Source organism: Centrocercus urophasianus, unplaced genomic scaffold (genome assembly GCF_019232065.1).
Source record: "Centrocercus urophasianus isolate 14NV4802_14NV808 unplaced genomic scaffold, USGS_Curo_1.0 seq_55, whole genome shotgun sequence".
Lineage (NCBI taxonomy): Eukaryota > Metazoa > Chordata > Aves > Galliformes > Phasianidae > Centrocercus > Centrocercus urophasianus.
This window is the reverse complement of record NW_024885144.1, coordinates 91,091-103,902: the sequence shown is the minus strand read 5'-3', so window position 1 is coordinate 103,902 and position 12,812 is coordinate 91,091. Positions and strand designations below refer to the sequence as shown.

Here is a 12,812-nt window from a genome sequence, read left to right as displayed (position 1 = left end):
ACAATGCCAAAACCACAGCCAAGTTCTCCCAACCCAATGCTGCCTCCAAAAAGCTGACCCCTGTGAAGGTTGGCACCAGGAGAAGAATTGGACTGATCAGCACATGGAACTGGGGAGGAAACTAGGAAGACAGCACTGGCTGGACTGCCAAGACTTACCCAACCTGCTACAATCATCACAGCCAGAACCAAGCTTGTGCAGGGGTACCAACCCACCTGGAGCACATGGCAGTGCTTGGTGCTGTGCAAAAGGATGGGGAGTGCAAAGAGGGAACAAACAGACAAACTGGAAGACCTTGCAACCTTGAGTGAATTTATATCCATCAGTGTCTTTTGAAGTACTTAAAGTGAGAGGAAAATGGGAGGACTCCAGCAGAAAGAAGATGCAGGAGTAATGGAGACAAGAAAGTGCCAGATAAGGGCTCTGCAGGGTTCATACCAGGGTGATGAGGCTCAACCTGAGCATCCTGCTGGGAACAGCTCCCAGGATGAACCCCACAAGCAGATCCAGGCTCACACTTGTATGTCTAGGACAGTATCAGCTGAAACCCTGGGAGACCCAGGCTGTCCTCTGAATCCAGAGAGCCTCCTGCAGAGATGCTGGGACAAGATGGGAGCACTCATTCCAAAGAGCAAACAAAGGAGCATCCCAAAGACGCCTCTGCCTGTCAGCAAAGTCACCACCAGCAAGCACAGCATCCACAGCTGAAGACCACATCACTCACTGCCCACTCTGCACACAGATCATGGCAGAGCCAAGAATAAAATCCAGTTCTTACATGTCTATAAAATCAACTTGAAGCTTCTGCTGCCTTTCAAAACTCCCATGTCAAATCCCCAGGCTCCCACCACATATCTGGAGCTGCAATTTGGGATTGTTGTCACTGCCCAGACCTCTCTGCAGGCAGCTGATTCCCAGCATTGAACTCCAAGCAGTTACAAAGCATGGGGTTGAGGCTTTGCCCTGCCAGCTCATTTTTTCTCCCATTCCCATGCATGCACAACCCCTCATTAATCTGAAATCCATCTCCAGCACTCAGACTGGCACAAAATCTCTCACAATGGCCTTTGGCAGGATTTAGGTAAAATGCTGCTGAGGTGTGGAATGCGAGATTCCCCACTGAACAACACCCCAGAAGGGTCCCAAGGATTAGGGACCCTGCTGCCAGCCTAGATGCGATGTGCAGAGTTTAGGGGTGATGCAGGGTCCCACATCCACATAATTGTTCTGAAGCAACTCGAAACCAAATGTTTTCAAACACTGCTGGAGAGTCAAACAGATGGAAAATATCACTGGCACACCATCTTTAGTCCAAAGCAAAACAGCCCATTTACACTCTTTTCTTGGCACCAAAAAAAACAACAAACTAACTGGTAAACATCACTCTTACACACATAAACATCATTTCAATTACAAAACACCATTTCATTTAGTAAGAGACGCACCCAAGAGCTTGCTTTTGCAGGGTGGGGATATCTTAAGAGATTGTTTAACCCGAAGCAATTCAGAGAACTCAAACTTCATCTTTCACTTAAAAAAAAAAAAAAAAAAAAAAAAAGTTGACAAAACTGTCAGATTTCTCTTCAGCTCCTGTGTGTTTGAGTGTTTGAGTGCACAGCCATGTCTATGTGTGCACATATACACGTGAAAGCAAGGCAAGAAAGACAAGACAGACCTTTCTGGGTGGGTAAATCAATGCAGCTTTTTAATCTCGCACCAATTTACAACACTGAGAATTTTGTGCCACCAAAGCCATTCCAGCCTTCTGAGCCAATCACCCTCTGCAATCTCCAGATGTCTGACCCTGTGGGAACCAACTTGCTGCTCCTCTATTAGCATTTAACAGTCACTGCAGCACAGAAGTAAAACGCTCCTCTAACCGAGCATGATGTGGAGTCAGCCCAGTAATGAATGGGTGCTGGGAAAAAGAAAGGAAGCCTTTGTGCCACGTAGTGCAGGGGGCTGGGAGCTGCTGGGGCTGCACAACTCCAGGACAGCCATGGGGCCAAGGCTCTGCCCAGCAAAGGTTGGAACGAAGAACTGGAGTGCACAGGACACTGCATGCTGGTGCACTTGGACAGAGCAGCTCAGCAGCAGCATATCCTCAGATGCACGGAGCAGCAAACTTCCCCCAGGGCTGGGAAAGCAGGAACACAACGTCTAGCTGTGCAAGCACTTAGGCTGCATTTCTACCACTCGCCAAAAGCAGAGTCAGAGAAAGATTCTTCCCAGGTTTTCTTTCCCTTTTTCAGTGCATCTCTAAAATGAACAAAGGGAAACAGTTTCAGTAGGGAGGTCCTGGCAGAGCTTGTCCAAGTCATCTGGATCAAAGGTGTTAATATAAACAAAAATAGGTACAGAGAAAAGCCAGAGGAAGAGGAAAGAGAAGACAGCCCATCCCACAGCAGGGCTCACAGACAGCTCCTGGTTGCATATCCATCATGAAGAGCAGGGCTCATAGGACTGCCACCAGGAGGACACTCAGGGCCCATCCATTTGGACGTCATCATCTGGGAAAGAAGTGATTTGAGCTGGTGCACAGAGCTGGTGCATGGAGAACAGGGATGAACCAGGCAGCAACAAATATAAGCTGGCAAACAAACATCCCCACCCATGAGAGAAGCTTGGTGGGCACGCAGGAATGGCATATGTTGGGAGCAGAACCAGCAGGCAGGAAAATTTATTCCTTGCTGATGATCTCTGGTGAATGGAAAAATTGGGTTTGTGCTCCTTAAAATGCTTTTCTGTTTAATTGAGAGAAAAATGCAGGTTTTACCTAGGACAGAAGAGATGAGAACCACGGGGGTGCACAGCAGGGTGCTTCTACCCCAAAGGGGCATTCCTAGCAGCATAGGGCAGAGTATCCCAAGGCCACCATGTATAGCTTCAGATACAAGCACAGCCTTTGCAACACCATGGTCATCCCCATATGGGCAGCTGTGCCAGCCACATCACCCCACTGCTGGTGGGCCCATGAAGAGTAGCAGGCTGCCAAGATCATGGAATATCCCAAGTTGCAAGGGACCCATAAAGATCACTGAGTCCAATGTTACTGGGCACAGACAAAGTCTTTGTCACAAAGACTAGAGGTTTTTAGCTTCTTAGCTTGTCTTGAGCAAATGAACACTTAAAAGCCAGAAAGAAGAAAGTGCAGCACTCTTGGCTGCCCGTAGGCTGCCCTGCTCTGCTTGCATTGCCCTCTCCATGCCCTTGTGCCATGACTGCTTGCAACACCCGCCTACAAAAATGAGCAGCAGCCTTGAAATAAAACTTCTGCTTTAAAATTCCCCCCAGTTGGGAAGGGCAGGCAGCCTCCCCCCATGCAGGACAGCCACTGCCAAACCATCCTGCACACGAGTGGAGGCCACACTGCACTACCTGTCATGGCTTCAGGACCCAGCCACAGTCCCGTGTCCCTGGCATTCTTCAAGTCCATGCAGCACAACTGAGGCAGCTGCAGGAGGATCCACAAAGAGCAAAGAAGGAGACGGGGGATCTGCCACAACTGTGGATGGCTCCACACAACAATCCCAGCTCACGCTCAGCCAGGGGGGGGGCAAATCACCTCAGTAGTTGCAGCCCGGATCTAGGGCTCAGCAGAGCCAAGCATTACCTCAGCTCAGTGAGGCAGAAGCTCTGTGTTAATGCCTTTAGAGCAGCTCCCACCATTCCCAGCATGAGCCACTGCGGCTCCCAGTGCCACACCACATCCCCTGGCACCCCGAGCCAAGCCAGGCTCACGGCTTACCGAAGGTGGTGAGGCAGAAGGAAGCTCCCAAGGGCTCAGCCCGGCGGGTGCAGAGTGAGACTCTGTGCACATTGCCAGACTCCATGGCAGGACAGCTCTAATTAGCAGAAATCGCAGCCCTCCCAGTCAGGTCTGAGAAAGCTGAGCTAGCTGCAGCCAGGAGGTACAGGCTAGCCAGCAGTGGTGTTTCCAAGGAACGCGCTCCAACCGCCGCGTTTGAACAGCGCAGCTCCCATTGGCCCCGCGGATTTGAATGGAGGCCGCACCTGTCTGGGCAAACAGGGCCAAGCCCGCTGAGCCCAGCAGCGATCTGCCCGCCCGGCGGCCCCGCAGCCAAACCGCTTCTTCCTCTCCGCTGTACCGCAGGGTTGTTAGCATGCACTCAGCTGCTGGAGCGCCACAGCAAAGAGAAACATTCACAGCGATCTGGACAAATAACGCAGGAGGGGAAGGGCTGCAGGAGAATTCATTTCTGGGGATTACAGAGGGGAGGGGCGGCAGGATAGGGTTATGTGCTTGTGACAGTGAATGCAATGGGAGCCAGAAGGGCATCCAGCAGCTCCGGAGTCAGGAAAGTGAGAAAAAATACAAAGCAACTGAAAGAATAATCTCTCTTTCAACACACACAGACTGCAAAGTGCCCCAGAGACCGTTTCCAGCACCAGGGCAAAAAAGCACGTACTTCCCCTCCCCCCTCGTGCTCTCTTTCAATGTTTGGCCACTGTTACCAGATCAGAAGAGACAGGGAAAAAAAGAGCAGAGACACCTGGAGGTGAGCACAGCCCATGGAGCCATGCCGCCCTGCTCCAAGCCCTGCAGGATGCCTTGGGGACTGATGTTTCAGGGTGGCAGAGGCCACCCATAGACACCCTGAGCCCAGGCTGAGGTGAGCGATGGGAGATAAGGTTGCAGCCAGCTCTGCCCACCACAGCTGACAACAGAATCCTGCAGAGTTCAGGATGCTGGCACCCCTGCCTCCGCCCCACTCTCCTGTCAGGGCCAAGCCCACCTGCTGTCCCCCTCAGCCCCATCCCTTACCTTTCCCCTTCACCCATGCAGGACTGATCTTCCTCTTTCTGCCCAGCACTGCTCCCTGGCTCCGCCAGCAGGCTCTCTCTGCCCTGCGTTGTACCTCCGGCAGCCCCCACATCCCAGGGCTGTGCCTTGTACCTGCCAGAGATAAAAGAAACAGGCAGGTCAGGACACACAGCTGGAACGCAGAGGACATCATTCTGTAGTGTCCTGTGAAACCTTTTTTGTTCTCCAGACACCATGCTGCCTTGTTTCCTGCATCCCAGCATTTAGAAACATCCCCATGGCATGCTCTGTGCCCTGTAGACATCAGATAAACAGGTCTGCCTTTGCTTCAGCTTCAGCAGAGATTGCCAACAACAGAGCTCATTCAAACTGGAAACTGGAGGTGTCCTGTTCACCACCACCCAGCCATGCTTGCTCATGTGCCAAAGAGCCCTGGATGCAGTGAGTCCTGCCCACAGAGCTGTGGAGGGATGAACCCTTTCAGCCCTCACAGGTAGCACTGAAGAAGGGCCTGGGAGAGGAACTCAGTCAGGTGCACTGTTAATATGGAGCACTGCAACAGGAGGTACTTATCATCCCAGCCCTGGGGGATGCAAGACAAGTCTCCCGAAGGCTCAAAACCCATCTTACAGCAGTATCTAATAGCAAGATCACAGACTGACTCCCTAGAAAACAAGCTGCTGTCACAAGGTCACAGCCAGATCTGCTGTCACCCCCTGGACAGGAGGGCTGAAAGAGTGCCACCATCCCCAGCACCCATCACACGCTGCGTGCCTCTGAAGCCTTGTTAACACTGGGACACCACACATCAGATCCCAAGGAAGTGATGTCAGCATTGTGCTGGGTGATCAGGAACCAGCAAGTGAACCAGCAGGTGAAACAGGCACTGTTTTTGGGTACAGAACAATTTCCAGGGGAAGCAGGCACCACAAAATATTCTTCCCTCCTGGCTTATCAAAAATGCTTCCCCACATTTTGCTCAGCTGAACCCATTTGCTGCATTCCCAGTGGTCTCTGTCTGCCACCCAACAGAATTAAGGGTTTATCCCAACAAATGTACTAGCCCCTGGGGAAAAAAATGATAGCATAATAAGAGGCAAAAGACAACAGGGACAATAAAAGAACAGCACAATTTCTCTAAAGTAGCCATTCTCACAGAATATGCCATTAGACATCGTTTTTCCCGTCCCTATTCAGGAGGACCAGGGCCATGGGAGTCCCTCATACCCACAGGACTGAAGTTCATTGGCTGCAAAAATCAGTCCTCACTCTCAAATCCTGCAGGCTCATGCCCACTCCATCCTGCAGCAGAAGGTGCAAACAGAGAGCCCATGATTTGCCATCCCACAAATGAAATCCCCCAAGGAGCCGAGCATCTCCGGTACTCTGCAAAGCATGTGTGGGAGATGTGGTCTCCTCCAAGCACCAGGTTCTGGAACCTGCATGGTCATGATTCATGTTCCACCCAGCAGACAGCAGCATTCAGTGAGAAATCACCCAGCACTCACATGCCAGCCCTGACTCTCCCCGCTGCTCCATGGCTCTGGCACAGGACTGTCCCTTGCTCCAGCAGTGCCCAAGCACCCACGTCCTGTGCACACACTGCGATTCAGCTGCCACGAGCTCGGTAGCACTGTAAAAAAAGCATCCAAAGAGAGCAGGGCTTCAGCACTTGGAAGTCAAGAATGTGCACGGGGAAAAGGTGGTAGCTGTAATGAATGCTGTGGCTCCACTCCCTGCAGGCTCCCAACAGCACGTTAGCAACTCCTTCCAACTTCTAATATTCAAACCCCTGGAGACTGACCTTCACCTGCTTTTCTATTAGAGTTTCCAGCAAACTGCACACTCAGCTGCTTGGCTTGGGAGTTAATGACTTTCTTTTAAAATTTAACACAGTTCTCCATCACAGATTTCAGTTTGCCAGCACAGAGATCTGCCTTTGGCTGGATATTCAAATCCAAACACGTGCTTGGACAGCTGTATCAGGCTAAAGGGTACCTCAGGCACACATAAATCCTCCAAGGTTAGAGCTGGCTTTGAAACTCAAGGAGTCAAATCACACTAGAAAAAATTACCTGCCTCCCCAGGCAAGTGATTTTTAGAACAGAAAGGTTATTTCTGGGATTAGCAAAGTCTGCCATTAAGGGCAGACACAAAACCTCAGCACTTCCCAGCAGTGGGATTGTTTAGGATCTATGGCAAACATGAAGCAGAGGACGTAGCTGGAGCATCATTATCACCCAGCACCATTCCTGCAGCAGAGAAGCAGTTTCCCTGGAAAATGCCAGTGAGGAGCCACAGACTGGTTGGCCACTGATTCCTTTTCCAATCTGAAACCTGTGACAGGTTTCCTCTGCTACAAGGGCATCGCATGGAGCAAAGCATTGAGTTGAACAAGTTTAAAACTTACTGCCTGTCTCCTCAGCTGAGCTGTGTGCAATCTGAAGCCATGCTTGCAGCAGATGGCTGAGCTGACCCAATGCAGCCCGGCACCGCTTCCTGCTGCCACACCTGGGCTGGCACAGCCGAGCAGGTCAGTTGAGCTCACTAATCCAGCAGAAACTGAACTGTCTATGGCACAGCAAACTGGATTGGCCAGAGTTTGCAAAAGCAGTAGAGGTCAGAAACGAGAAATGACACAGTGGGGAAGGGCGAGTTCCCTTTTGTTGGCAGAGATTTGCTTCAACACCTGCGAAACCCCACTTCCACTTCACACAAGCACAAAGCAAGATGTACTGAGGTACATAAATCTTCCTACCCTTTCATTTTTGGATTAAACTAATTTAATTGTAGACTGCTACTGAAAGGCCATCTGCCTTTTTCTTCCCCCATTGTGACTCCCAGCTTCTGTCCAACCATGGGAACAGGTATCCCCCAAAAAATTAAGAACTTAAAAGCAGAACAGTGGGTCATACAAAGGTCTGCATGGCTCAGCACTGTGTTTCTGATGCACAGTACATATGGGCACACTGATCCACCTGAACACTTCTGTATTTTCAGAAGCCTGAACTTAGCTGGATCAGCCCACCTTAACCACCTACTCCAGAGCTGATTTAAGCAAACAGCAGAAGCACCCAGCCAAGAATGCTCTTTCAGAGAAGTGAAGATTAAGATCTGCTTAAACTGACCTGAAAACCAAGCCCTAGGGATGAAGGTGTGTCACAGCCAAGCAGGTCCAACAGCTCGTCACCAAAACAGGTGACATCCTGTTTGGGTGGTGGCATGCCATTAGTTCAGTCCTAATGTGGCCACCTTAAGACACTTCTATAGTGTAATTTGCATTCTCAATCAATTAGCAGAGCATAGCCTGATTATTACATACTTGGTTTCATGACAGCTCCATTCTCTGTAGTCAGCAAAGCATTCTCCCTTCCCAAGCTGAAAACATTCACCTTTCTAATGCTCTTAAAGATCATCCAGTTCATCTGTCCAGGTGAGATAATGTCCAACCCTGCTGCAGAGTTCAGCCCTAGAAAAATAGGTCTTTCTGAGCTGCAGCATAAACAGAAACAAGATTCATAGAGAAACAAACGCAGGCAAACAGTATGAAAGGCAAATCAGAGGTTACCCTACAGGTTTCCTTTTCAAAAGAAAAGCAAATTAACTTTCCAAAGTGAATTAACAAAGTTAGCATTAACGTAATAATTGGTACATGCAGCTGAAAATAGCTCCTTAACCTGTACACATTATTTGTCCAGGTGTCCTTCTTTAGGCAGACAGGAACATGTACTCAATCAGTAGAATTACTGGATGGCAATTTTTGCTGGTCAAATCCACTGAATTAGTTTATGATGAAAGAGGATCCCAGAGAGACTTCTTAAAGATGAAACAACTGAATTTGAAGACCTTCATCAGAGATAATTTAACCTCACCAGACCTGAGGTCAGGAGGTAATTGGGCAAGAGACATCTGCACAGCAGTGTGCTGAGCTGGGAACCGGACTCTGCAGTGGCTTTTTGTTCTCTAGGAGATGGAAAAAAAGGAACAATTCCAGACATCAGAATTAAGTTTCAGGATAAAAACTTAACAGTACTTAACAACTTAGAGGATATCATTTGGGGGAGGGGAGGGAGGGGGGAGAAAAACAAAGCTATGTTATTTTCTTTCAAAAATACAAAATAAATAAATAAAGCACACAGAGCAGCCAGGAACAGTCTCTGAAAACAAACTTGAACTAGTGAAAACAGGCGCCTGTAACAACATCCCATATCACTAAAGTGACTCTGATTTGAGCTGTGTCCTGCTTTCAGCTCTGTGAACATTTGCTCTCTTCCTGTTTTTTTTTTAACCAGCACTAATAAAGCCAACAGGATGTGCCCTCAGTTCTGGCACTGAGCACCTTGCAGCCCTCCTCCTGACTTGTGCTCACTCATAACTTGCTCTGAAAAGCAGCTTAGGGTGGACGCTGGTAGTACTGATGTGGAAGAAGAGGTGTGAATTGGCTCAAAAGCCTGCAGGGGTTGGGAATACAGGTAACAATTTGCAGGCTCAGGGACTAACAAAGAGCATCTAATCTTGCAACCCCAGAGAGCTCCCAGCAGAACCAATAGGGTTGTTCTCTGCGCACAGTGAAGGTTTTGCGGATCAGAACCTCAGTGTATATGTGAGCCACTTTCTGGCACGTTTCCCCTCAATTTTGAGGGGAGGAAGAGGTTAAATTAAACTAACAACCTCTCTACTGGACCTCCCAGCTTGTATCCCATCCATCATAACAGAGCTTCAAGAATGACAGAAACAACACAGATATTCCACAGCGATGGCTCTACACAATAATAATTTGTACTTTTATCACCTATTTTGTCATTGTTGGAAATAACCAAGTAATTTTGTCAGGACGGTATCTCTGATAAAAGCAAAATTTATTCGCGATTGCAATGGCGGGCGTCCCACAAGTAGGAGCGCGCCTATGGACACAACATGACAGCCTTTATACCCTGTTTTCTCCCCTTTGCCTCCCCCTCCCCTGTTTCCCCAATGGCTGGGTACTCCAGGTTCACAATCTTATCAGAAGAATTTACATTTGCTATTTACTTGTTAATTTATTTGTTATCTGGTGCCAGTCAGTAATCATCCAAGATGTCTCGGTGCTCTCCTTGTCTTGTTGATATGGTGATTTTCTTTAAAGTCATCATCGTTAAACAAAGATCACTGGGGGATGATGTCAGGCCTTCCCAATGTCTCTTCAGGCGCTTCCTCGGGCATGCCATGGCTTGTTCTCTGGTTTGCTCTCATGCAGGATATTCTTGCAGTGTATGTGGCAAAATATACATATATATACCTATACACAGAGTGTGCGTTCCTGGGAAGGTTCGTCTATACGATAAGTGATGTAAACTTATCAGAGATCTTCCCCAAGTTAAGTAGAGGGACTCCCAAAAAGAACTATGATAGCGGAGATCATAAAAATAAAAATAATATTATACAATTCTAATGCAGAAACAACACTTGATTCTCACAGTCATGAAGATACTGAAGGTACTTCATTTTCACCGAAGTTAAGCAAGATTCAACACCACTGATGCTAACCGTGTCTTCTGCTCAATACAGAAAGCACTTGGCAAGCTCTGTGCCCACTGCAGCAGGACCATAACGGAAGTATTTCCATGAAGTTCTGGGAAAAATGAGCCCACATGCCTAGCCTTACCACAAGCTTACAACTTACAGGTAGGTGTTCAGAGTCTTCACCTGACAACAGTATTTTCTTCCAAGCTTTCTTGCAATTTAGAAGGGAGGTTGCAGTAGAAGCAGAGTTAGGGGCCTTTTGGAACATCTGGTCTACCTCCTCGAGCATTGGCTGGGGGAGATGCTCACAGTTTTCAGTGCTGGAAGTTAATCTAAGATTAAAGCAAATATAAGTATATAACTAGCAAATATAACACTGAGGACCTGGTAATTAAAAGCTATGGAGTGTGCTGCCACAGCAACTCCACGGGTGCACTAGATCTATTTTCTAGCTAAGCAAACAAGAATTCACTGATCGTAACTTATTTTTTTTATATGCAGATCACATTCCAGGTACTGATATACAAACCCAACTATGAAGACATAACTAAAGCCAGCTGAGGTCCTCGGGTGGAAGGAAATTATCAGTGAGAAAGGTGTTATGCGTATAAGTGAGAGAAAAAAAAATCGCATTGGAATCTGAGCACTTGCATCTCAGTGGCTCACATCTGCAGACACCATTCTGGCAAGCACTGCAGCAGGGAGATCAGGAAGAAACAGAAGAGAGCATTTGTGCAAATTAATTTGGGGGGAAAAATAAAGAGGCTATAGGAAACATACAGTGTAAAACAGACAATACAAAATTGTAGATGAATCAGATCATAGATTGTACTCGGGTACAGCCATCCTAGGCCACGACAGGCTGACAGTCTGGCACTACTCCCTGGCCTTTATTTGGGAGCAGAGGAGCTTTGTCTGACCCTGGCTCTGGGCCAGCATCATCTCTGCTTCTACTTCAGCCTACCCCCACCACTGCACAATAACACAACTCTGTCTTGCTTTGTTCTTAAGTTAGGCATATAGGAAACAACCTTGCCTTCTGGCAAAACAGAAATCAACCTCTGATGGCTTTGTTAGCAACAGCAAACCGACAGCTGGTCCAGAAGCAGGCATTAGCACTGTGTATTACAGTTACAAATGTACCAGTTACAATTGGTCATTATTTCATTAAAAAGTAATGCAACACCTGCTACAGCACTTCACCCCTGAGAGCCACTGAATGACCCTGCAAAAGAATTGTTAACAAAAGAATACATTGAAGTGAGCTAGAAACAAGACTTGAGAGACGTGTGGTTTGTATGAACAGTGATAGGCTTTTATTAATACAATTATTGTAACTGGAAAAGTAATCAGCGCTGTCATGCACACAAGCCTTCCTCCAGGTCTGACCTTTGCATATCCAAAATGCTGTGCACACCTTATTGCGTTCAATACAAGCTATAACTTTACCTATAAACATGCCTCACAACTGCCCATACTCCATCCCCAGTGCTGCTCCTGATGCTGGGAAACATGCGCTGTAGGAAAACCTGCACTGTCAGTTACTGCTCCTAGATTCAGGTATCTTCCCAGTACAATACCAGATTAACCTTCTACCTTCCCGCATTCTGAGTTTACTTAGTTACATCATTGGGTCTAGGCATGATAGTTGTGGGGCTGGGGTCTGTAGAGCAGCGTGGCCTCACTCGGCATTGCCCAATACCTGCACCGTGGGCTCTCTGCTACTCCTGGCACAGCAAAACCCACAGGGTGAAGTAGTGGGCACCTCTGCGCCACATCAATACCCACACAGCACTGCAGGGAGAGGCAAGAACCCAAGAACAGAAACAACACAGCCACCTTCCCCACAGGCCCCTCTGCCTTAGGGCTCCTCCAACCTGCCCCAGCTGCTCCCTGGCCCTCACACCCCTCAGCCCTGCCCTTCTCCTCAAGCTTCCACCACCCCACTGAGGTCCATCCTCACTGCCAGCCCCCACAAGTCCCTTCCAACTCCCACAGCTCAGCTCCACCCAACAGCCCCCATCCCCTCCATAGGGCTGCCAGCTTACAGGCCTCCCAGCAGCCTTCCCCCCCCCCACCACAGGACCCTCCCCACAGCTCTTCTCTCCCCATAGCCCTCCCCTCAAAGGTGATACAGGTCACTTTCTTTAGTAATAGGGATTAGTAACCAATATATTAGTTTAGCAAAAGAAACGTGTAAGCTGTAGTCCTAAAACTTTCAGCCTTAGTGAGTGAATAGCCTTGTTTTCCTCAATAATTTTGCACTGGAAACTTAATCGAATGCTTCATCAAAACACATAAGGACATTTTCCTCAGGTTCTACATATGTTGTTATTAAGAAGTGGCTCATTGTGGCCTAGCAAGCAGTGGGAATCGCCCATACTGGGAAGCAGTGAATGGCAGTAGGTCAAAAGCCTCAGTGATTAAGCTGGTGGTGAAAAACGGGGAAACAGAAGACGGGCACTTGACCACCCTGATTCCACTGAGCATCCAAAGGGACACTGCAGGTATTCATGAGGGAAGA

The 12,812-nt window shown here is 48.3% G+C and overlaps 1 protein-coding gene across 1 annotated transcript in view; it reads right to left on the bottom strand.

Annotated features, from left to right (window-relative positions):
* Positions 1 to 3,864, bottom strand: part of RGS3 (regulator of G protein signaling 3) — a 64,338-nt gene extending 60,474 nt beyond the window's left edge. The window contains exon 1 of the mRNA XM_042835801.1: positions 3,749 to 3,864. Within this exon, the coding sequence (XP_042691735.1) occupies positions 3,749 to 3,833 (85 nt within the window). The 5' untranslated portion in view covers positions 3,834 to 3,864. The remainder of the gene's footprint in view (positions 1 to 3,748) is intronic.
* Positions 3,865 to 12,812: the final 8,948 nt, after the last annotated feature.